Source organism: Carlito syrichta, unplaced genomic scaffold, assembly GCF_000164805.1.
Source record: "Carlito syrichta isolate Samal-C Ts95f unplaced genomic scaffold, Tarsius_syrichta-2.0.1 Scaffold315848, whole genome shotgun sequence".
Classification (NCBI taxonomy): domain Eukaryota; kingdom Metazoa; phylum Chordata; class Mammalia; order Primates; family Tarsiidae; genus Carlito; species Carlito syrichta.
Window position 1 is genome coordinate 743,918 of NW_007259944.1, and position 25,073 is coordinate 768,990.

The window sequence follows — 25,073 nt, forward strand, 5'->3', positions numbered from 1 at the left end:
TCAGGAGGTCGAGGCTGCGGTGGCCGGGAGCAGCCACTGCACTCCAGTCTGGGCGACAGAGTGAGATTCCAACTAAAAAAAAAAAAAAAAAAAAAAAAAGAAAGAATAAATTTAGTCAAGCTTTTTAACTTGTGCCTACCTGGGTATTTGTAATATCTTGAGTTGTGTTAGGATATTTATTTACTTAATTAAAATTAAAAATAAATGTGGAGGTGGGGGGAAAATAAAAAAATACATATACGTGTTAAAATATTTCAGTGGTGTAGAAAACTGGAAGTAAAGCTAGCAGTATTTCTCTTCATGGGTATACCTCTATAAACATTTTAATGCTATACTCAAGCTTTTTAAATATATAGACAGAGTTATTTTAGATATGGATTATTACTAGTTTGTTCATTTTAAACTATGGGAGAGACTTGTTAACAGACAAAACAGGCCCTATTGAAAGTTGGAGTGTCTCAGTCTATGTGGTCTGCTGGGTAGCTTATCGACAACAGAAAGTTGTTTCTCACGGTTCTGGAGACTGAGAAGTCCTAGGTCAGAGTGGCAGCAGATTTGGTGTGGGGTGAGGACCTGCCTTGTCCTCAGAGAAGGCTGTTTTTTCACTATGTCTCATGTGGCAGAAGGAATGAGGGTGCTCTCTGGGGTCTCCTTTATAGGGCTCCCCAATGATATAATCCCCTCCCAAGGTTCTTACCTCAAAATGCCATCACACTGGGAATTGGGTGTCAACACCTGGATTTTGGGAGACATAAACATTCCTTCTATAGTACAGTCATTAAATTAAGCAAATAAATACATGAAGGGGTTTTCAAAGACTCAGGCAGCCCGGTAGCAAAAAATAAAATGAAATTTAAAAATCACTGCTTGATTAGTCCTTTCCTTGAAAGGTGGGGTCAGTATGACAGCTTCTCCCATTGGTCAAAGCTGAAAGTTGGTTAATGCTGCCTGACTCCTTCTGGCTTGAATTTAAACAAGATAGTCTTGAAAAATAATTTCCTGCGAATGTAAATTCAGTTAGTAGAAACAACAGAAACTGAATTTGATATCTGAGCATGACTGGCAGAGGATATGTAAAGACACACTTTCAGAGCTGGAAAAGAAATGAGAAATAATTGGCTTTAAGCCCCCCCCCCCATTTTGCAGAGGCTTGGTGGGGGAGGGACTGGTAGCAGAGCGGGGACTGGAACCCCAACTTTGAGCTTTAGCTGATCCCACCTTTTAGGGGATAGCAGACAGCCAAGATGACACCTAGGGGTTCCAGACAGAGAGAACCAGGGGACAGAGAGCTGCAGGTGTTCTTGGGGGCTTCAGAGAGTTCTCTTGGTACAAGGAATGGAAACCCAGAAGGAGCCCAATAAAGCAGATGTGCTGGGCGCACTGTGCTGCCACAGGGCTCCCTGAAAGGGGCCTCTTTTCCTTCCACCAGCCTCGGTGAAAAGAAACCATCATGAGATACTTTAGGCACGCGGAATGTTGTAGCTCCCTGCCACTGGGCTTAAAGACGATCAGACATTCCCAGTGGAGTTGAGGCCTCCTGGGTCCCTCTCTCCCTGTCACCTACCTTCAACCCCCATCCCTCCCCTTCTCACTCCCCAAATATTCAGCTTGATAAGAAGAAAACAGGAGGGGCTACCTTGCTTGCTTTATCTTTTTTAGAGGTCATGCCTCTGGACTTGGATGAGAATAAGCTGACAGCTTGTTTGGCACGTCCCCCCGTGTTCCTTTCCTATTGTTGCTATAGCAAATTACTATGCACCAGATGTTTTAAAATGAAGCAATGTCTTTTCTTTCTTTTTTTTTGATTTGGGGTCTCACTCTGTTGCCCAGGCTGGAGTGCAGTGGCACGATCATGGCTTACCACAGCCTCAAACTCCTTGGCTTAGGTGATCCTTCTGCCTCGGCCTACTGAGTATCCGGGACTACAGGTGTACACTGCCATGCCCAGGTCATTTTTTGATTTTTTTATAGAGATGAAGTCTTGCTAAATTACCCAAGTCAGTCTTGAACTCCTGGGCTCAAGTGATCCTCCCATCTCGGCCTCCCAAAGTGCTGGGATTACAGATGTGAGCCACTGTGTTCCGATAACAAATGTACAGGAGGGACCCCCCAAAACCCTGAATTATCTTTTGGAGTACGCTTTGTAATACAGGCTTCCCCCACTAGGTAAGTGTTCTGGGCATTGGCATCTGTGTACCAGCTAGCATTGTGAGAGACTGTGTTTGACTTCAGAGAATTTTTTTGAGATTCTTTCAATCCATTTGCCTGTTTCATGATGGATGATTTATGAGTGCACCTGCCTACACCCTGCTGAGTGTTTGGGACCAAAAATGACACGACCACTGAGCCCCACTCTTCCTATTCACCCACTCTCTCCTGGAATGACTTTTTTTTTTGGTTTCCCCTGATAAATCCTCAAAGGGAAACGTTTTGCCAGTGAGAAAGAGGTGAAACGAAAAACAGCAGAAGCACTAAAAGGCATCCAAATAGGCAAGTTCAAAAGCTGTTTTGAGCAGCAGAGAACATCTCAATAGGTATATTGCATCAAACATTGAGGACTTTGAAGGTGACTGAAGTTTAGACACGTAAGAATAAATACACAATTTTTTATGAATAAATTCCGGTTTTCTTTAGGCCCCCCTTGTATTTTCTTACAGTTCCATAGATGACAGTTTTGATACGGGTCTACTGAGATAGAATCAGTGTCACCATCATTGCCACTAGAGATTTCCCGCATTCCTTGGTTTATGGCCCCTTCCCCTGTCTTCATATCCCTCTGACCCTTTTATGTCCTCACGTCTCTCTCTGGCCACATTCAGAAAAAAGGCTTCCCTCTGAGGATTCCTGTGATTATATTGGGCCTACCAGGATGATCTGCAATAAGCTCCCCAATTTTTTTTTTTTTTTTGAGTTGGAGTCTCACTCTGTCACCCAGACTGGAGTGCAATGGTCATTCCCGGCCACTGCAGCCTCGACCTGCTGGGCTCTGGCAATCTTTCCGCCTCAGCCTTCCAAGTAGCCGGAATTACAGGCATGTACTACCACGCCCGGCTGATTTTTTTTTGATTTATTGTAGAGATGAGGAATCACTGCCCAGGTGGGTCTCTAACCCGCGGGCTCAGGCAATCCACTCACCTCAGCTTCCCAAAGGCACGGGATTACAGGCTGAGCCACCGAGCCCGGCTTTTTTTTTTTTTTTTTTTTTGAATTGGAATCTCACTCTGTCACCCAGACTGAGTACAGTGGCCGCTTCCGGCCACTGCAGCCTCGACCTGCTGGGCTCTGGCGATCCTTCCACCTCAACCGTCCAAGTAGCTGGACCTACAGGCGTGCACTACCACGCCCGGCTAATTTTTTGATTTATTGTAGAGATGAGGTCTTGTCAAGTTGCCCAGGCAGGTCTCGAACCCGCGGCCTCAGACAATCCACTCACCTCAGCCTCCCAAAGTGCAGGATTACAGGCTGAGCCACTGAGCCCAACTAAGTTCCCCATTTTAAGGTCCTTACTCTTTTTTCTTTTCTTTTCTTTTTCTTTTTGAGACTGGGCTGGAATGCAGTGGTGCGATCATAGTTCACTGCAGCCTTGAACTTCTGAGCTCCAGTGATCCTCCTGCCTCAGCCTCCCAAGTAGCTGGAACCACAGAGGTTCTTACTCTTAATCCCATCTGCAAAACACCTTTTGCCGGGTTGGGTAATAATATTCACAGGTCCTGGGAATTAGGACTTGGGGGCCCATTATTCTGCTGTTCACTTCCTATGGAAACTGCACCCCGGGTGGCCTACGCTGGGGATGTGCTGGCGTGTGTGCATCCTGACGCAGGTCCTCGAGATTCAGGAAAGGATGTCTGATGGCCCAGAAAGGCATTTTCCCATGGGCTTCTTCCTTGGGGTCCACTGGGCCTGGGGTCACATCCCATTCCAGCCCAGCAGCTCACCTGGCCTCACTAGTCTCAGTCTCCATCTCTCGCGGTGGAGTTGGTAATTCCTGCCTCAGTGGCTGTTCCAAGGAGTAAGCAGGATGTGCCTTTCATCTGGCCCGTCTGGCACATTCCAGACCCTTCCGACTTGTTCACTCGTTCCTCCCTCACTGTAGCCTCCCTTCTTTGGGGGGATAAAGGGCCAGTGGGGGTAGGGAGACTCCAGGCTAGATCCGTCTCCAGATATGGTTTATTTTCTTCATGGGTTTTTAGACCGTGAGAACAATTTCTTACATTTAAAAGTTAGGGGATGGGCTGGGCATGGTGACTCACGCCTGTAATCACAGCACTTTGGAAGGCCAAGCCTGGGCAATTTGACAAGACCTCATCTCTACCATAAATCAAATATTTAACCGGGTATGGTGGCACGCATCTGTGGTTCTAGCTACTTGGAAGCCTGAGGTGGAAGGATCGCCTGAGTCCAGCAGGTCGAGGCTGCAGTGGCCATGAGCGTGCCACTACACTCCGGCCTGGGCAGCAGAGTGAGACTTCGACTCAAAAAAAAAAAAAAAACAAGTTAGGAGATGGCCAGGCTGAGATAAGGTCACCACCAGTGTCCCTTGATCTTGGTTTATGGCTCCTTCTTTTACCTGGTTTATGGTCCCTTCTTCTGTCTTCAAAGTCTGTAATCCCAGCACTTTGGGAGGCCCAGATGGGAGAATTGCTTGAGCCCAGGAGTTCGAGTCCATTCTAGGCAACATAGTGAGACCTTGTCTCTACAAAAACAAAAAATTAGCCAGGCGTGGTGGTGCACGCCTGTAGTCCCAGCTACTCGGGAGGCTGAGGCAGGAGGATCGCCTGAGCCCAGGAGTTTGAGGCTGTGGTGAGTCGTGGTTGTGCCACTGCACTCCAGCCTGGGTAACAGAGAAAAGCAAAACCAAAAATGTTAGGGCTCAGAGACAATCCAGATTTCTGTTTTTTCTTGAGACCTGGAAGCCCTGGCTACCTGGGGTTCGCACGCCCACGGGCAGCATTTGTTACCAGCATGTCAAAGGGGCAGCTGTCCCTTTGGGTGGGACATGGGCTCCTGCTTACCGCAGTCTCCACCCAGCCCTCGTCACTCACTTGCATTACCATTCTGGCCCCTGACTTGGAGTTCACCACCCCGTGCCTTTGACCGGAAGTGGAACAAGCCTGACCGAGGTTGTGAGGGCGTCCCGACTCAAGACTCCCACACTGCCTCCTGGTGGTGAGGATATTGTGGCGTGGACCTTTGCACTCAGCAAACCCAGTGCCACCAGGCCTAGGCTTTGCCACATGCCGGCACTGTCACCTTGAGCACCTCCACTAGCTGCTCGGAGCCTCAGTTTCTTCATGTATGTAGCCGTGTTCTCGGCCTCAGCACTGTGGATGTTTGGGGCTGGATAATTCTGTTGTGGGGTCCAGACTGTGCACTGAATGTTTAGTGGCATCCCTGGCCTCTACTCACGAGACACCAGCATTACCTCCTTCCCAGTTGTGCAAGCAAACATGTCCCCAGACTTGGCCGCCTGTCTGCTGCGGGGCAGAACTGCCCCAGTTGAGAACCATGGTAGACAACTGCCCGGTGGAGGCTGGACAGAGAGTCCGGGGCAGTGGGGGACCATATCCCTGTGCTGTGTCTTCTTTCCCTCGCATCGTTTGACTCTGTGCAGATTCTTCCAGAAGCCACCTATGGTTGTGCCAGTCCCTCCTGATCCTGTTTCTCTCTGCCAACGCCTCTGGTGACAGCCTGCTCTGACCCTGGAGGAGCACATGGGTTGTGCCTTAGAGAGGGGCAGCGTTGCATGTGGGAGCCCTCGCTGTCCCAGGGACAGTGCCTGTGGGTCTTCACCAGTCCCTGCGTCTCCCTCCGCGATCCTGTTCGTGTGTGTGCCCCGGGAGCAGGGGTGCTTGGCTGTGGTCTGACCTTTGACTCCATGCTCTGTTTAGGTGGCCCTGGTGCAGTGGACCGAGAGCGTGGGCTTGACGCTGGTGGGCCGGGACCAGTCTTCCGTGCAACTGCGGACCCCTGGCGACCAGATCCTGAACTTCACCATCCTGCAGCTCTTCCCCTTCACCTACGAGAGCAAGCGCATGGGCATCATCGTGAGGGTGAGTGCTCTGGTGGTGCCTCGAGGGGGGCAGGGAACCCCAGAACCCTGCATGTGTCCCTAGGGCCTGACGTCCTTTCCCACCCCTTGCCAGCCCTCCCTACCATGGTCTCTGTCACCCAGACCCATAAGGAAATATACTTCCCCAAGTGGAAAGGAAATTAGTTCGTTCATCAGACGCACCCAGGATCGCCAATCTGCTCAGGGTGAATTTTTCTGGAGTGAAAATCCACATGAATATAGATTGGGCATCTGTCGATCATACAGTCCTCATTCTCTTCGGTTTAATTAAATTTGTGTTTTTTATTGAGGTGGAATTCGTATCACATAAAATAACTATTTGAAAGTGAACAAGTCAGTAGTATGTAACACGTTCACAATGTTGTGCAACCACCACTTTTGTCAAGTGTCAAAAGGTTTTCATCACTCCAAAAAAAAACACAAAAACCCTGCGTCCATTAAGCAGTCATGCCCCCTCCGCCCCCACCAACCTGCTTTCTGTCCCTGTGTATTTATCTGTTATGGATAGTTCATACAAACGGGGCCATGCCACATGTGACCTTCTGTTTCTGGCTTCTTTCCTTACCATGTTTTCAGGGCTCACCTGCGTTGCAGTGTGTGTCGGGGTTTCGTTCCTTTTCGTGGCTGACTTGTGTTCCGTGGTGTGGGTAGACCACATTTGGCTCACCCATTGGTCCACTGATGGCCACTTGGGCTGTTCCCCTGTTGGCTGTTGTGAAGAGCACTGCCATGGACATCTGTGTACAAGGATTTGAGTGCCTGTTTCCAGTTCTTTTAGACTTGCATTGCTGAGTCATTCTGGGTCAGGGACCCAATTGCTGGATCATTCTATCTTTAACTTCATAAGGAACCTCCAGACTGTTTTCTGCCATGCTGTACTGTTTCATATTCCTGCCAGAGATGTGTGAAGGTTCCACATTCTCGATACACTCGCCAGTGCTGTTTATTTTCCATTTTGTTGATTATGCTTGTCCTAGTGGCTGAGAAGTGGTATCTCGGTGAGGTTTTGATTGGCGTTTTCCTGATGACGAAGGATACTGAGCATGTTCCTATTTGCTTATGGCCATTTGTATGTCTTTCGTGGAGGAATGTTTCTTCACGTTCTCTGCCCATTTTTTGATTAGGTTGTCTTTTTGTTGTTGAGTTATAAGAGTTCCTTACATACTCTGAATACAAGACCCTTAGTCTTGTATCTCAGATGCATGATTTGCAGATTCATTCTATAGATTATCTTTTCATTTTCCTGATAATGTTCTTTGATGCACAAACATTTCTCATTTTGATGAAGTTCAGTGTATCTATTTTTTGCTGTCGCTCTTGACTTTGGTGTTACATCTAAGAATTCATTGCTAACTTCAAGTCCCTGTATTTTCTTTCAAAGATTTTATAATTTTAGCTCTCTAGGTCACTAATCCATTCTGAGTTAATTTCCATGTATGGTGTGAGGTAGAGTTTCAGCTTCATGCTTTTGCATGTGGATGCACAGTTTTCCTAATACCATTTGTTGAAGAGACTATTATTTTCTCACCGATTGATCTTGACACCCTTGCTGTAATGAAGTATTTTTAATTTTTTAAATTCATGCAATCCCAAAGTTATGAAAAATATACAGTGTTTACCTGGCATCATCATTTTGCCGTATTTATTTCAGATTTTTAAAAATGTTTTTTGAAGCTTTTACAGACAGCATACACAGAGAAAAGCACAACCATCATACGTGCACAGCTCAGTTCTTTGTCACAAAGTTGACACACCCGTGCGACCAGTGTCCAGAGCAAGGAGAACCTTACCCACTGTCTCCCCAGCAACTCTTTATGCCACTTTCTGGTCACTACATTTCTCCTCCCCTCAGTGTTGTCACCACTGTTCTGATTTCTACCATTGATTAATTTTGTCTTTTTATGAACTGTTTATTTTTTTGAACTGGAGTCTCACTCTGCCACCCATAGTGGCATGATCATGACTGACTGTAGCCTCGACCTCTTGGGCTCAGGTAGTAGTTCTTTCCCAAGAAGTTGGGACTACAGGTGTGTGCCACCACACCCAGCTACTTTTTTTGTTTTTCTTTTTTTTTTGTAGAGACACAATCTCACTATGTTGCCCAGGCTGGTCTCAAACTCTTGAGCTGAAGTAGTCCTGTCATCTTGACCTCCTAAAGTGCTGGAATAATTGGCATGAACCACTGCCTCTGGCCTTGAACTCTATATGAATGGAATTATAAAGTAGATATCCTTTTGAGTTCATTTGCTTAAATTCATATATGCACATTCATCCATATTTTTGCAAGCGTTGTAGTTCAAGAACTTTTTCAAGAAATAAAACCCCCGGGTTCATTTGAAGCCCCGCCCCCCCGTCCCTCCTTGATGCCCTTCTTTCCACCCCTGCTCCAAGTTCATTATCTGACAAATTTTAAAATCCTATTATCAGATATGTTTGGGTATACACAGTAAGTATCATGGGTTTACTGGTTTTTATTCCCTCTATATGTGGCTTCCTAGTCTATGGGTTATCATCACACTTTCTGGTTTTTACCTAATGTTTAAAAATGATTCCTGTTCATTCATTTGATCCTCCTTCCTTCATCTTAGCTGTGTTACAGTGTTGCATTGTGTGAATACCTCCTGCTCCCTTGGTCTATGTCAGTTCCTTATGGAGGGATATTTACATAGTAGCCGCTTTTTTGTGCTGCGGTTCACAGCCGGTGTCTGTCCTGGTCTCCTCTGCACATGCGTGAATGTTCCTCTCCCTGGTATACTCTGAGGATGGCTTGCTAGGCTGTAGCATGTGCACATCTTCAACTGTACCAGGAAGTATCCACGCTTTCTCCAGAGTGACTGTACTGACTTCCTTCCCAACCATTCCTTCCTACCCATCCTCACCACCATTTGATGGTGTCAGACTTTTTAGAACCCTGCAGGTCTGAAGAGTCTAAAATGATACCTCATTTTTCTGTTTGCTCTTTGACCCTGGTGTTGCCACTTTCCTCCTAAAGCTTGGGATGCCAGTTTGTCCAGTGCTTCTTAAGCCTGGATTACCCTCCGATTTTCCAGGGGAGCTTTAAAAATACAGGCTCCTTGGCCCAGGCCCAGACCTGTTTAGGTATTGGGATGGATCCCCAAGATTCTTTTTGTGTGTGTGTCTCACTCTGTTGCCCAGGCTGGAGTGCAGTGGCACGCTCATGGCCACCGCAGACACGACCTGCTGGGCTCAGGCAATCCTTCCGCCTCAGCCTTCCAAGTAGGTGGAGCTACAGGCACGTGCCACCACACTGGCTAATATTTTTTGATTTATTAAAGAGACAAGATCTCGCTAAGTTGCCCAGGCTGGTCTCGAACCCCTGGGTTCAGGCAATCCTCTCACCTCAGCCTCCCAAAGTGCTGGGATTACAGGCGTGAACCACCGCGCCCAGCACCCAATATCCTTAGAAGGTTCTTCACATTATGTGGCTTGATTGGTGAAAATTCCTCCTCAGTTCATAGGGATTGTTGAAATAAGACTCTTTTATCTTTTCTGGACTTTTTTTTTTTTTGAGTTGGAGTCTCACTCTGTTGCCCAGACGGGAGTGCAGTGGCCGCTCCCGGCCACCGCAGCCTCGACCTACTGGGCTCCAGCGATCCTTCTGCCTCAGCCTTCCGAGTAGCCGGAATTACAGGCATGCGCTACCACGCCTGGCTGATTTTTTGATTTACTGTAGAGATGGGGTCTCACTGCCCAGGCGGGTCTCGAACCTGCGGACTCAGGCAATCTACTCACCTCAGCCACCCAAAGGCGCAGGATTACAGGCTGAGCCACCGAGCCCGAACTTTTAAAAGAAAATGAGAGTCCTCTCTGCCCTGTTGTGCCCTAGTGTTTCATGCCTTGGGGAGGAGTAAGTTGTAGATTCCATCAGAGGGCGTCGGTAGCAGCAGACATCAGGATGCGGACACTTGGGCGTATGCCCTTTGCCCCCCCCCGCTGGTGGAGTATTTCCAGCTGTTGGTCGCCTTGTCAATGTCAGTTGTACAAGGCCCTTGCTTCAAGTAACCTCTTGTGGCATCTTGTTCTTTTCTCTCATAGCATTTATCACGTTGACAGTCTTTATTTACTGTGGGTTTCCTTGTCAACGCCTGTCTTTCCTGCTAGCGGGTGAGAACAGGGCCAGGGTCATTTTGCTCAGCTCGTGTCTGGCATCCTTGCCTGGCGCACAGTAGACTCTCGGAAAGTGCTGGAGCACACAGGATCACCAGGAACTCCTGTCATCCTTGCTTTTTTTAATGTTAGGGCAGCTATCAAAAAGGATAGTTAAAAGAAACCTCTCACCACTTTTTTTTTTTTAGCCCCCTAGCTTTTCAACAATCTTCTCCTTGGTCATGGACCTTATAGCTTGAGTGCCTGGGGCAGCTCCAGGCCAGTGGCAGTCATAGTAGCAGCCGGACACAGTGGCTCACGCCTGTAACCACAGTACTTTGGGAGGCTGAGGCAGGAGGACTGCTTGAACCCAGGATTTCGAGACCAGCCTGAGCAACACAGTGAGACCTCATCTCTACAAAAAATTTAAAAAAAATTAACTAGGCATGGTGGCATGTGCCCATAGTGCCAGCTACTTGAGAGGCTGAGGCAGAAGGATCGCCTGAGCCCAGGAGGTTGAGGCTGCGGTGGCTGTGAGCGTGCCACCACACTCCAACCTGGGCAACAGAGTAAGACCCCAACTAAAAAAAGAAAAAAAGTAGCAGGACTAGCAGCAGCGGGAACAGTAGTAGCAGTAGGGACGATGATGGTAGTGACAGGTGACATTCAAATGGTGCTTATTGTGTGGAGAGGCTGTTTTGAGTGATTTGCATAAAGTGACTCATTTAATCCTTAGCATAACCCAGTTGAGTAGGTATCATTATGATCGACATTTTTTCCTTTTTTTGAGTTGGAGTCTCGCTCTGTCGCCCAGGCTGGAGTGTAGTGGCACGTTCATGCCTACCACAGCCTTGACCTGCTGGGCTCAGGCGATCCTTCCACCTTAGCCTTTCAAGTAGCTGGAACCACAGGCACGCACCACCACACCCAGCTAATTTTTTGATTTATTGTAGAGACGAGGTCTCGCCAAGTTGCCCAGGCTGGTCTGGAACCCCTGAACTTGGGCAGTCCTCTCGCCTTAGCCTCCCAAAGTGCTGGGTTGATAGGTGTAAGCCACTGTGCCCAGCCATGATTGACATTTGACAGAGGAGAAAACTGGGATAGAGAGAGGCTAAGAAACCTGCCAGAGTTCACATAGCTGGGGGGTGATGGGACTGGGATCGCTCCCATGCTCTCCAGTTCCTGGGTCCAAGCTCTTTACTCCAAGACCCAAGGCCTGGGGTGTGATGAGAAGGCCATCGAGATGCTCGCAGTGCCGCGTGGTGATGTTGGGGAGGTGGCTTAATGATGTGTTACTATGTAACTGATGACCCCACATTTAGGGACCTCACAATACAGCAGTCCCCCCTTATCTGTGGTTTCGGTTACCTGTGGTCAACAGGGGTCTGAAAATATTAAATGGAAAATTCCAGAAATAAACAACTCATAGGTCGGGTGCAGTGGCTCACACCTGTAATCCTAGCACTTTGGGAGGCAGAGGAGAGAGGATTGCCTGAGTTCAGGGGTTTGAGACCAGCCTGGGCAACTTGACGAGAACTTGTCTCTACAAGATATCAAAAAATTAGCCGAACTTGGTGACGTGCACCTGTAGTTCCAGCTACTAGGGAGACTGAGGTGGAAGGATCTTCTGAGCCCAGCAGGTTGATGCGGTGGCTGTGAGTGTGCCACTGTACTCTAGTCTGGGCGACAGAGTGAGACTCTGACTCAAATAAAATTAAAAATAAAAAAATAATAATAAACAACTCATACATTTTAAATTGCATGCCATTCTGAGTAGTGTGATGCAATTTCGTGCCACCTGGTTCCATCCATCTGGGATGTGACTGACTCCGCTGTCTGGCATCTCCATTCCATCTACCTGCCTGTCCATCAACCACTAAGTAACTCCCTTGTAATGTCTCAGTGCTTGTGTTCAGATGACCCTCATTTTACTTTTTTTTTTTGTGAGTTGAAGCGTCTGCCACCCAGGCTCGCTGGAGTGCAGTGTTGCGTTCACGGCTCACCGCAGCCTCGATCTCCTGGGCTGAAGCGATCCTCCAGCTTCAGTCTCCTGAGTTGCTCTGACTACAGGTGCATGCCACCATGCCTGGCTAATTTTTTGATTTCTTTTGTAGAGACGTTGGTCTTGCTATGTTGCCCAGGTTTGTCTCAAACTCCTGAACTCAAGTGGTTCTCCCACCTTGGTCTCCCAAAGTGCTAGGATTAGAAATGTGAGCCACTGTGCTTAGCTTATTTTACTTTTATTATAGTATAATTGTTCCATTTTATTATGTTATTGTTGTTAATCTCTTACTGTGCCTAATGTATAAACTAAGCTTCAGCCAGACGCGGTGGCTCAGGCCTGTAATCTCAGCACTTTGGGAGGTGAGAGAATTGCCTGAGCCCAGGGCTTTGAGACAAGCCTGGGTAACTTGGTGAAACCTTGTCTCTACAATATATCAAAAGATTAGCTGGGTGTGGTAGCATACACCTGTAGTTCTGGCTACTTGGAAGGCTGAGGCAGAAGGATTGCCTGAGCCCAGCAGATTGAGGCTGCGGTGATTGTGAGCATGCCACTGCACTCTAGCCTTGGTGACAGAGTGAGACTGTGACTAAGAAAAACACACACACACACACACACACACACGCACAACTAAGCTTTATCATGGTGTGTATGCATAGGGAAGAACATAGTATATTCAGGGTTCAGTAGCAACCATGGCGTCCTCTGGGGGTCTTGTGACATCCCCCTCGGATAAGAGAGTTCAACTGTCTGAGTACAAGGAGGGGCCCAAAAGAACCAGCATTATCTTTCAGAGAGTGGGTCCCTTGTAGGTACAGGCTTTCCCTGATAGGTAAGTGTTCTAGGAACCCATCAGCATCAGTATGCCAGCTGGTATTGTTGTAAGAGACTGCATCCGGCTTTAGTGAATTTTTTGTGGCAAACAGGTGACCAGTTTTCCACCAAGACAACACACTTGCCCATGCTGCGCTGAATGATCAGCAGTTTTTGACCAAAAACGACATGATCCCTAGTGCCCTACCCTCCCTATTCACCTGATCTTGTCCTGAGAGACTTTTTCTGTTTCCCCGATGATAAAAGTCTTCAAAGGGAAATGTTTTGTTTGTAAAAGACATGAAACAAAAAGTGGCAGAAGCACTAAAAGGCATCCAAATTGATGAGTTCAAAAACTATTTTGAGCAGTAAAAAAGCATCTCGATAGGGGTATTGCATCAAACAAAGAGTACTTTGAAGGTGAATGAAGTTTAAACATGGAAGAACAAATACGCAATTTTTTATAAATGAATTCTGTTTTTTGGGGAGTCCCCCCTTATATCATCTGACAGTTTCTATGGGCAGAAATCTGGCTGCAGCTGGGCTGGGCTTTCTGGCTCAGGGCCTCACAGGCTGAGCTCAAGGATGTGGCTGGGGCTGCTGTCATCTAAGCCAGGGGTCTTCCAACCCCCGGGCCGTGGACCAGTACCAGTCTGTGGCCTGTTAGGAACCAGCCGCAGAGCAGGAGATGAGTGGCAGGCGAGCAGAGCTCCGCCTCCTGTCAGATCAGCGGTGGCATTAGATTCTCATAAGAGTGTGAGCCCTACTGTGAACCACGCATGCGAGGGATCTAGGTTGCGCTCCTTATGAGAATCTAATGTCTGAGCCATATCTTGAGCACACATCTGGTGTCAAGAGCATCTGTGGCCTGGGAACAGCAGCGTGAGTCCTGAGGGCGGGGTGTTTCCTGGGGAATGGGAATCAGCCTTCTGTGGAATTACTTGAATTCTGTTCTAGCCTTTCTTTTTTCAAGTTCGAGGGCCGTGGGCTCTGCCGAGGTCGTTTGAGGGTTGACTTTTCGTCACCTAGTCCCCAGTATCAGCCATTCTGGAATAAGTGAGTGGTGTACGCCACCCTTCATTTAGTGGGGAAGGACGTGTCATGGTTTAGGAGATACGACTCGTGTGTTTTCCCAAAGCAAGGGTCTCTGTGCCCAGAGGTAGGGGGCGCTGTCGGATGGGCACCTTATTTCTATTTTAACGGAGCATGGCTGCCTTCCCAGGTTATTAAAAAATAAATCAACATTCACAGTGAAGGCATTCCAAGCAAATAAATTTGCAAAGAAGGAGAACAAAGCCATTTATCACCATTTTCACTACACAGAGACTCGTATCTTTTCAGAGGACTTCCTTTCAGTCTTTTTTCTAAGTATAGACAAGTGTAAATATCCACACAGATTTTCTTAACATTGGTGTCAAACTTCGCATAAGGATTTTAAACTTTTCTCCTCATTGAACTAGATGCATATGATGAGCATTTTCTCATATCAGTAAAGTTTATTTTAATGATTTTTTGACTTTAATGATGTTTTGATTTTTTTGAGTCAGGGTCTCATTCTGTTGCCCAGGCTGGAGTGCAATGGCACGATTATGGCTTATCACAGCCACCACTTCTTGGGCTCAGGTGATCCTCCCTCCTCAGCCTACTGAGTAGCTGGGACTACAGGTGTGCACCACCATGCCCAGCTCATTTTTTTATTCCTTTGTAGAAGCAAGGTCTCACTGTTGCCCAGATGGTCTCGAACTCCTGGGCTCAAGTGATTTTCCCCACCTCAGCCTCCCAAAGTGCTGGGATTACAGGCTTGAGCCACCACACCTAGCCTCGTTAAACCTTTCAAACGTGTGAGCTCTTATATAAACTTGGCAGCAATGTTCTTGGACCCACAAAACAAGGTCTTTTTTTTTTTTTTTTTTTTTTTAGTAGGAGTATCAACTCTGTCGCCGGCTGGAGTGCCAGGGGCATACTCATGGCCAGCGCAGCCTGAGAGACCTGCAGGGCTCAGGCAATCCTTCCACCTTAACCTTCCAAGTAGCTGGAACCACAGGTGCATGTACGCCACCATGCCCGTCTAATATTGTAGAGACGAGGTCTCACTAAGTTGTCCAGGCTGGTCTCGAATGCCTGGACTCACAATCCTTTTGCCACCACCTCCCAAAGTGCTGGGGTTACAGGCATGAGCCACCATGCCCAGCTAGCAAGGTCGTTTTTTTTTTGCGTGAATCTCTGTCTTCTGAGAAATCAGGTGAGCTAGAGAGGCCAATTTCCCTGGGACTTGTGTGCCTGTCTTTCTGCGGGAGTTTTGTCTTTGTTTTGTTTTCGTTGTGTACACGGTGTTCCAGTGCCTTCTCCCCCTTCTTGTGTGGACGGTGGAGTTGGGTCGTGGGTGGGTGTAGGCCACAGCACTGTCATTGTTGGTCTCAGAGAGGCCTTTGAACGGGTTCCAGGTGCAGAACCCCATGAGATAAGATGAGGCCCCCAGACAGTGAGTGCCACACACAACCTGCCGGTCTCTGGATTTGTGGCGTGATCTTGCCATAACCTGGGAACGAAGTAAACTTGTGCTGAACTCGGTGGGAGGCAGTGACTCATGGCAGGAGACAGTCAACTCCGTGTTTATGTTGGACGGAACTTCTGATCTCGCCCTGGCCCCTTTCACAGTGAAGGAAGCAGGGTGGGGGTGTTGTTTCCTACAGCCGTGTGGCCAGGCGACCTTCGGGTGAAGGGGACAGAGAAAAAGAAACTCAGATGCTTTGATGTTGAGACCCCATGGCCATCTTGGGCCCGAGTCACGGGCAGACACGTCCATGAGATAAAGTGGGCGGTGAGCTCTCGAATCGTGGATGCCCCGTCTTGGCCTGGGGCGCTCTCATGAGTCAGCGTGTTGTTCTGAAAGATTGTCCACGATCACAGGGCATCCGAAAGTAATTTGAAAAGGGAAAACAATACCACTCACTTGGCTTTTGTGTTTATTTCTGTTCTGTGAAAAGACCATGTGTGCAAAGCTGCCCCCAAATGCCCAAGGAGTCAAGATCCCAAACAATGAGGCTGACACGTTAGCTGGTTGGAAAAACGTGTTTTACTGGGGGGCTCTTGGACATAGACATGGTCCTGGGTGACCACAAGACAGGTAGAGCTCTGCCCTGTCACCCCCAGACCCAAGGCTTGTATACGAGGACCCCCCTCCCCCCCAAAACTGGAATTTATTTATAAAAAATGGTGCATTTATTCTTACACGTTTAAACTTCAGTTACCTTCAAAGTCCTCCTCGTTTAATGCAATATACCTATCGAGGCACTTTTTCCACTGCTCAAAACAGCTTTTAAATGCATCCATTGGGATGCCTTTTAGTGCTTCTGCTGTTTTTTGTTTTGCTCTTCCACGTTGGCAACACTTTTTTTTTTTCTTTTTGAGGACTTTTTTCATCTGGGGAAACAAAAGAAAAGTCACTGGGGGTGAGATCGGGTGAGTAGGGAGGGTGGGACATGGGGGTCATGCCGTGTTGGGTCCAAGCCTGCTGAACACAGTGCAGTCTGGGCAGGTGCACTCGTCAGTCACCCGTCATGGAGTGGCCAGGTGTGTTGAAAGAATCCCTCCCCCGCAGAAAAACACCGAAGCCCAACGCAGCCTCTCAACAATGCTCGCTGGTACATGGATGCCCATGGGTTCCTAGAACACCTACCTAGCAGAGGAAGCCTGTACTACCAGGGGCCCGCCCTCCAAAAGAAAATTACAGGGTTTTTTTTTTTTTTTTGCTTCCCCCTCGTACAATGTGACCCAGGGACTCGGGGAGTCACTCTTGTCCTAATATGAGTGATACCACTGAAGGCCCTTCCTGTGTATCTGTCCCTGGGCCACACGCTCCGTGTAAATGATCTCCTTTCAACCACAACAGTCTGTGCAGCAAGAACTGTGAGCATTCCCGTTTTACAGACGAGGAAACTGAGGTTTAGGGGAGAGAAGTAGCTGGTCCAGCTGCACACGCCTAGAAACTGGTGTCAGACCTGTGCTGTTACCTACTATGCAGAGAATCTAGTCAGGGTGAACTGAAGCTCTGGGTAAGTCCTCAGGTAGACACAGGCATCTGGAATGATCTAGAATCTCGTGGTTCTCAACAGAGGCAGCACTCCCCCCAGGAGGCGTTTGCTGATGAGTGGAGACATTTTGGTTGTCATCGTGGGAAGTCCTTCCAGCATCCAGTGGGCAGAGACCAGCAATGCAGTCAAACTTCCCATAGTGCATAGGATGGCCCTGCACGGCAGAGAATTACCTGGTCCCAAATGCCCATCGTGCTGAGGCTGAGAAACCCTAGATCAGGGTCTTCCCTGTGCTTTCGGTGGTCCACAGTTGGGTGAGATCAGCTCAGCAGTCCTCAGCAGAAGGCTAAGTATCACGTGGGAGTCCATGCCCAATAACATAGTCATCACTTTCCAACAAAGGTCACAAACGCTTTTGATCTCGCTTTCATCATGTAATAGTTTTCCGAATGCCTTGAGTTTTCTTTTTCTTTCTGTGTCCTCTGCCCCAAAGTGAGGCCCCTTCTTGCTTTTCATCTTCAGTCAAGTGAAAAAACGCTGGTGTCTGTTAAGTGCACTTTGTGACCGTCACGGGAAGCGGGCACCACAGCAGAGAGAGGATGTTCCTTTGCGTGACTCACTCCTTCCGGCCTCTCTCTAGGATGAATCGACTGGAGAAATTACGTTCTACATGAAGGGAGCGGACGTTGTCATGGCTGGCATTGTGCAGTACAACGACTGGCTGGAGGAAGAGGTGAGCGAGACACGGGGTGCTAAAACCAGGCCTCGGAGGCAGGTTCCGGAGAAGACTTGCACAGTGTAGGAAGGTGTATTAATTATTGGCGGCTGTGTAACAGATTTGTAGCTTAAAATAGTACGCGGTTTTCTCTCATGGTTCCTGTGGGTGGGGGATCCAGGCATGGCTCTGCTGGGTCCTCTGCTTCCAGGCCTTCCATGAGAGTCAGCCAGGGCTGTGGTCTCATCTCAAGGCTCAACCGGGGCAGGATCCACGTGCAAGCTCACTCAGTGGTCGTGGGTGGCATTCCGTCCTTATGGGCCGTTGATGAAGGCCTCCCTGCTGGCTGTTGGCTTGGGGTCACCCTCTGTCCCTTGTCAAATGGACCACTCCATAGGGCAGCTCACAACCTGGCAATGGCTGCATTAGGAGAGAGCAAATTAGATGGAGGTCGCCATCTTTGGTAACCTGAGCTCAGACGTGGCATCCTCTCGCTTCTGGTGCATTCTGTCTGCTAGGGACACATGACTAGGCCCAGCACTCACTGAAGGCGGAGGGGATCATAGAAGGTGCATTCCCGGAGATGGGATCAGTGGGGGCCGCGTCAGCCTGTGACATGGACAGTGGGCCAGCTGCGTGAGAGAAGGCAGGCTTAGGCTCTTGGGTCATTTGGCCTCGTCTCTGCAGGCAGGGACTTTGTATGTTGACACTGTGTTTCCAGTTGGGGGTTGCAAAGCCAAACGCCGTGGGGCCAGGCAGGTAACGCAGACGAAGGGAATAGGCCTGGGCGTGTTTTTCGGGCAGAGCTGCCCTTTGCATGTTGAGCGTCCTGGAACGTTCTTCACCCGGCAACTGTGTTTCCTGGGAGCACAGAGGCAGGCGCTCCTCGGCCATCATGAATTGTGGTTATTTGGGAACATGCACCAGTTTTGTCAAGCTGTACAGTTTTCCCACCGATCTCGAACTCCTGGGCTCAGGTGATCCTCCCTCCTTAGCCTCCCAAAGTGCTAGGTTTATAGGCGTGAGCCACTGCACCCTGCCCCCTGTTTATATTTTAAAGCATCCAGCCTATCCACCTCCTTTCTGGAATAAAGTCTTTTTGAAGGCAGAGACTGTCATTCTGGTTTACTCTTAAATCCCCAATGCTTAGGATAGTCCTTGGCACATAGCATACCTTCAGGAAAATTTGGCATAGATTACCCTTTTGATTTCTAATTTATTTATTGATTTTGCACATTTGGGGTCTTGCTGTGTTGCCCAGTCTAACCTCAGACAAACCTGTTTGAGACCTCAGGACATGCTGTGCTGATCTGAGAAGTCCTGTGTGTGGGCCATCACCCTGCAGCCTCCCCTGTGGAATGGAAGATGGCTTTCGGGGGAGTTGGCTTTCCAATGTGCCAAATTCCCTGTTTCTGTGGGAGGGCCACATCCAGCTCGTGGCCAACCCTGGGCACAGCTCCCTTGACCTTGGTCTGCTTTTCAGTGTGGCAATATGGCCCGAGAGGGCCTGCGGGTGCTTGTGGTGGCCAAGAAGTCTCTGGCAGAGGAGCAGTATCAAGACTTTGAAGTAAGTGGTTTGGGGACCTTGTCGCTGCCTCTGCAGCCCTCCCTCCTCCTGGTCACACTTCCCACCAACACCCTGGGCTCAGGCTGCCAAGCCATCCCACATCACACCTCGGTATACTGGGCTCACGAGTATTGCCGGGCCTTCACCCTGGCTGTTCCCTCAGCCCAGAACTCTCTTCCCCTATAGAGCCCATGGCCTGCTTTCTCTTCTGTCGGGTCTCAGCTCAGATGCCACCTCTTTCCAGAAGACTTCCTGGATGGACTGCCTGTCTAAGGCAGCCTCCCCCAATCCCTTCCAACTGTCACCCCACTTAACTGTCTTCTTCCACTTTTCACCATCTCTAGTGACCCTGTTTATATTTTATTTTTCACTTTTATTTTTTTTGAGTCAGGGGTCTCGCTTTGTTGCCCAGGCTGGAGTGCAGTGGTGTGATCACGATTCATTCTAGCCTCAAACTCCTGGGCTCAGGCAATCCTTCCACTTCAGCCTCCTGAGCAGCTGGGACTACAGGCCTGCGCCACCACACCTGGCTAATTTTTTGATATTTTGTAGAGACAGAGTCTCACTATCTTGCCCAGGCTAGTCTCCAAACTCCTGGGCTCAAGTGATCCTCCTGCCTCGGCCTTCCAAAGTGCTGGGATTATAGGTGTGAGCCACTACGCCTGGCTCCCTGATTTCTCCAAGCTGCAAAAATGATGAAGTCGAACCAGATCATTTCCCTGGCTATTGTCATCTCATGCCATAGACTATGTTCCCTGAGAGGAGGGTCCTTTATTTAACAAGAGTTCTATCCCCAATAAATGTCACCTGCCTTCCGATGTTAAAAGCATATGCTTGAAATGGACCCATGAGGGGATTTCTGGTTTTCTTCCTGGTTTTTGCTAACAGGATCAAGAGCAAATAAGAGGGGGTTGGGTCGATGATCCTCAGACGTGGGACTTGGTCTCTGGAAAACCTGGTGACCCAGGGCTGGGTTGCAGGGTGCGTGGTGTGTGGGGAGGACCTCCTGTTTCTTGAGGTCCTGGGCTGTGCTAATCCTGAGACAGTGCCCTGAGCTTGGCACTGTTATTGCCACGTGATGGCTGAAAGCCCATGAGGCTCAGGGAGGTGAAGTGACTTGCTCAAGTCTCACAGCGGGTGAGTGTGGCACACAGGGCGCGACTCAGGCCTGGCCAAGTCTGTGTCTACATGGAGGCCACGGGAGGAGGCTGGAAGCCCAGGTCACCCCTTTGGGGTCCAGCCTGCCTGCCGGGGTCCCCGAAGCCCAGGGCACGGCCCTTCCACCCTCGGCTCTCCGCACTGCTCCCTGTCCTAAATGGGGGCGTATCTGCCGTGTGTCCCAGGCCCGCTACGTCCAGGCCAAGCTGAGCGTGCACGACCGCTCCCTCAAAGTGGCCACGGTGATCGAGAGTCTAGAGATGGAGATGGAGTTGCTATGCCTGACGGGCGTGGAGGACCAGCTGCAGGCAGATGTGCGGCCTACCCTGGAGACGCTGCGAAACGCCGGCATCAAGGTAACACAGGCCTGTGGGGGGAGGGGGTGGGGACGCTGGGAGGGACCGAGCTGTGGGGGTTGGAGGGGAGAAGGAGGGAGGAGCTGAGATGAATCCAGGGGCACCTCGCCTCTGTCCCCAGCCCCCATCTCAGAAGACGTCTTGGGTGGCATTGGCCTTGACCCTCCTGGTGCCCGCCCTACCCACCCCAGGCACAGCCCCCGCATGCATGGCTGCCCTTTCTATTCCAGCCGAGCAACCAGCATGTCTCTCTGTCGGTGTGATTGAGTGAGTGAGTGATCGCTACCCAACAGACCACTCCGCGGGTCAAGGGGCAAAAAAACAATGTGCCCAGTAGTTGAATCTGGAGTGGTCAGCAGAGGGCGCCGGGGAGCTAGTTCTCTGTGAACTTGACAGTGTGAACAGACTGACCACCTGGCCCCACTCAGAGGCAGCGCTCCACCATGTCCTGGGCCAGCGTGGCAGAGGGAGCTATCCTTTCAGTGGGACCATGTGAAGAGGATGACTGGTCACTGATATGTCCAGGCCCACTAGGACATCCACACATGCCTGCATACTTCCTGGTAGATTTTTTTTTTTTTGAGTTGGGGTCTCTGTCGCCCAGACTGGAGTGCCACTAGTGGCATACTCACGGCTGACCACAGCCTCAACCTGCTGGGCTCAGGCCATCCTTCTGCCTCAGCTTCCCGAGTAGCTGGGACTACAGGTGTGCACCACCACACCCAGCTAATTGTTTTGATTTTTTGTAGAGATGAGGTCTTGCTGTGTTGCTCAACTGATCTCCAATTCCTGTCCTCAAGCGACCCTTCCACCTCAGCCTCCCAAAGTACTAGGATTACAGGCGTGAGCCACTGCGTCCAGCCCACCCCTCCTATTAGATGATTTATCACTTTAGGAAACAACCCCAGAAGGGGGCTTGTGAGGTCCAAGGACCGGGCTTCGTGCTGCTTCCTGTAGTGTGTGGCCACACAGCTCTATCTAAAAGTGTCCCTCCAACTTTTGCTGCTACCAGCAGTGGTGGCTTGGGGTCCCAAAGCACTTGAACTGGGCGTCCGTCCCCTGTGGAATACTGGGGACACCTGAAGTCTCAAGCAGTTTCCTGGGACAGGCCAAGTTTGGCTTGATTTTCTTGGAAGCCCAGCTGACACAGACGAGAGGCTGGCCTCGACAACTAACACACGGGACCCCTCGTGTACTGTCATTCCAGGTCTGGATGCTCACGGGGGACAAGCTGGAGACAGCCACATGTACAGCCAAGAATGCACATCTGGTGACCAGAAACCAGGATATCCATGTGTTCCGGCTGGTAAAGTGTCCTCGTGCCAGGGCCATGTGGGGGCGATGTTCGGCTTGTCCTATGACCTCCTGGCCTCGGGTGGCGGATTTGAGAGGGGGGGGAAGCAGGAGACCACTTAGGGTGGGGGGAGCTTTCTCCCTGGTCACTGGGGGCGGGATTACTGACCGGCAGGGGCAGGCCAGGGAATCCTTCCCCAATGGCTTACGAGCACCATGCATGGCCCTTGCTAATGCTGTGCCCTTCACCTTCTGGGGTCGTGGTCCCCTTGGAGAAGCTCGTGAAAGTCAGGCTCTACCCCTGGACAATGCGGATGAGCTTATACATGTGAAATGATGCACATAATTCCTGGGATTTCACTGAACCCCCAAAGGTCAAGTCCTTGGATAAGGAAGAAATTCCAGGCTACCAATCCCAGCTTGCCTGCTCCCCTACTAGGAAGCATCTGGGATCTTTGAGAATCCTTGTTTACTTGTTTGTTGTTTCTGAGTCAGAGGCTCACTCTGTTGCCCAGACTGGAGTGGCATGATCACAGCTCACTGCAGCCTCAACCTCCTGGCCTCAGGCAATCCTCCTGCCTCAGCCTCCCAAGTAGCTGGGTCTGTAGGTGTGTGCCACCACACCTGGCTAATTATTTTTGTGTGTGTGTGGAGATGAGGTCTTGCTATGTTGCCCAGGCTGGTCTTGAACTCCTGGACTCAAGTGATCCTCCTGCTTTGGGCTCCCAAAATGCCAGGACTACAGATGTAAGCCTCCATACTCAGCTAGTATCTAAATTTTTTGTAAAGATGGGGTCTCACTATATTGCCCAGACTGGTCTCAAATTCTTGGGCTGAAGCAATCCTCCTGCCTTGGTCTCCCTAAGTGCTGCATACACAGGCATGAGCCACTGCACCAGCCCTCTGAGGAGCCTTTGGAAGGAGGTGAATTGAATGAAGTGGGCACCGATGATAATAACACACATGTCAGGAGCTACCCCAGCAGGAGAGTGCTAGGATTTACTGGGTTAGGGACTGGGCAGCTCTGGGTCTTTTGGGGGCAGGGGGTAGTTGTCCCACTTCCCTGAAGCCAGAGCCACGGTCCAAACACCAGGAAGGGCTCCACGTGTTGGGGTCTCCCCCCACCCCTGCCTGGTGGCTGCAGCATAGAAGTGCCAGAACATCCAGGCTTTCAGGAACAGCACCATGTTGCATAGAGGGTGTCTCGTAAGGATGTCCTTACTCACTAAACTTTATCCGTGGCCCCATCAGCACTCGTGGCATTTATAAGGTCGCTCGCAGACTCATGCAGAGCAGAGCTGCGGGAAAACTTAGATGCCCACCCCCACCACCATCCAGTGCCATGACCCAGCGCCCTTTGTGCCGTTCACGGAAGAAGCACGTTTTCTGCATTTTTGTGCTTTTTTGCTGTTTTATTTATTTATTTATTTTATTTTATTTTATTTATTTATTTTTTTGAGTTGGAGTCTCACTCTGTCGCCCAGACTGGAGTGCAGTGGCTGCTCCCGGCCACCGCAGCCTCGACCCGCTGGGCTCTGGTGATCCTTCCGCCTCAGCCTTCCGAGTAGCTGGAATTACAGGTGTGCGCTACCACACCCGGCTAATTTTTTTTTGATTTATTGTAGAGATGAGGTCTCACCTGCCCAGGCGGGTCTCGAACCTGCGGGCTCAGGCATTCCACTCACCTCAGCCTCCCAAAGGTGCGGGATTACAGGCTGAGCCACCAAGCCCAGCTGCTTTTTTGCTGTTTTAAACGGTACCCGGCACAGAGCTAAAGAGCTGCCTTGTGTTTCTAAGTGCAGGAAGGGCTGGGATGTTCCTTACAGAGAAAACTCACGTGTTAGGTATGCTTCCTGCTGGCATGCATCGTAGCGAGTCAGGGATGGCTGTGGAATAAGGTTGAACCAAAGTGTCTTTAGACGGAAATGTGCGTAAAACAAGGTTGTACTGAAGTGCCACTGCCAGAGGCTTGCAGGAGCCTGATGCTGTGTGTCCCGTGCCAGCAGTGGTGCAGGGGGGCTCATTCCGTGTTCACCGTGGCCCTAGAGAACACAGAATAAAGAGAACTGATGGAAGGTTCCAGAATCTAGGGGCTGCCAACTCTAGCCCAAGGGCTAGCCATCTGCTTTGGTAAACAACAGGAGTTTTTGTTTTACTGACATGTAGACACACCCGCCCCCTTACACGTTTGCACTCTGGCAACAGATGTGAGTGAGAATCGGGAAGTCTGTGTGGGCCGCGAAGGCTTCCATAGAGGCAGGTGGCCGCCCCTGCTGGGTGTCTGGCTTCTAGTACCTGTTCCCTATGCACCAGCTGCATGGCATTAGGCAGTCAGGTCTCCGGGTGCTTGCATGTCCCTGGGTGTGGGACAGAGCTGGTGTCATTACATGCCTCCTGGAGCTGTCATGAGGAAACCCACAAAGCTGGGCATGGTGGCTCATACCTGTCATCTCAGCACTTTGGGAGACCAAGGCGGGAGGATAGCTTGAGCCCAGGAGTTCCAGACCAGCCTGGGCAACATAGCGAGACCTCATCTCCACAAAAAAATTTTAAAAGCGAGCTGCACGTGGTGGTCCCAGCTACTCGGGAGGCTGAGGCAAAAGGATCTCCTGAGCTCAGCAGGTCAAGACTGTGGTGAGCCGTGAGCATGCCACTGCACTCCAGCCTGGGCGACAGAGTGAAACCCCAACTAAAAAAAACCCCACAAAAGTGGAACCCCAGAGAGTACGCAGCCCAGCACTCAACACATCAGAAAAGCACCAATATCTTTAGTCCTGGGGCATGGGCTGCTGTGCTGGCACACAGTCTCACCCACGTCCCACAGAATCCCAACAAACAGCATTTCATATGACTCTCTGGGAGTGGGAAAGCCCTTGGCTGGGCAGTTGCTGTCTTCCCACGGCTTCAGGCTCTGGCATCCCTGGAGGGTGAGGTCTTCTCATCACCCTGTCCCCTTCC

General features: G+C 49.9%; 1 protein-coding gene across 1 annotated transcript in view; it reads left to right on the forward strand.

Annotated features, from left to right (window-relative positions):
• The window catches only part of ATP9A (ATPase phospholipid transporting 9A (putative)), a 120,763-nt gene that overhangs the window by 79,546 nt on the left and 16,144 nt on the right, over nucleotides 1–25,073 (forward strand). Inside the window, exons 14-18 of the mRNA XM_008073454.1 lie at nucleotides 5,889–6,050; nucleotides 17,667–17,759; nucleotides 19,225–19,308; nucleotides 20,652–20,822; nucleotides 22,030–22,128. Coding sequence (XP_008071645.1) covers nucleotides 5,889–6,050; nucleotides 17,667–17,759; nucleotides 19,225–19,308; nucleotides 20,652–20,822; nucleotides 22,030–22,128 — 609 coding nt within the window. The remainder of the gene's footprint in view (nucleotides 1–5,888; nucleotides 6,051–17,666; nucleotides 17,760–19,224; nucleotides 19,309–20,651; nucleotides 20,823–22,029; nucleotides 22,129–25,073) is intronic.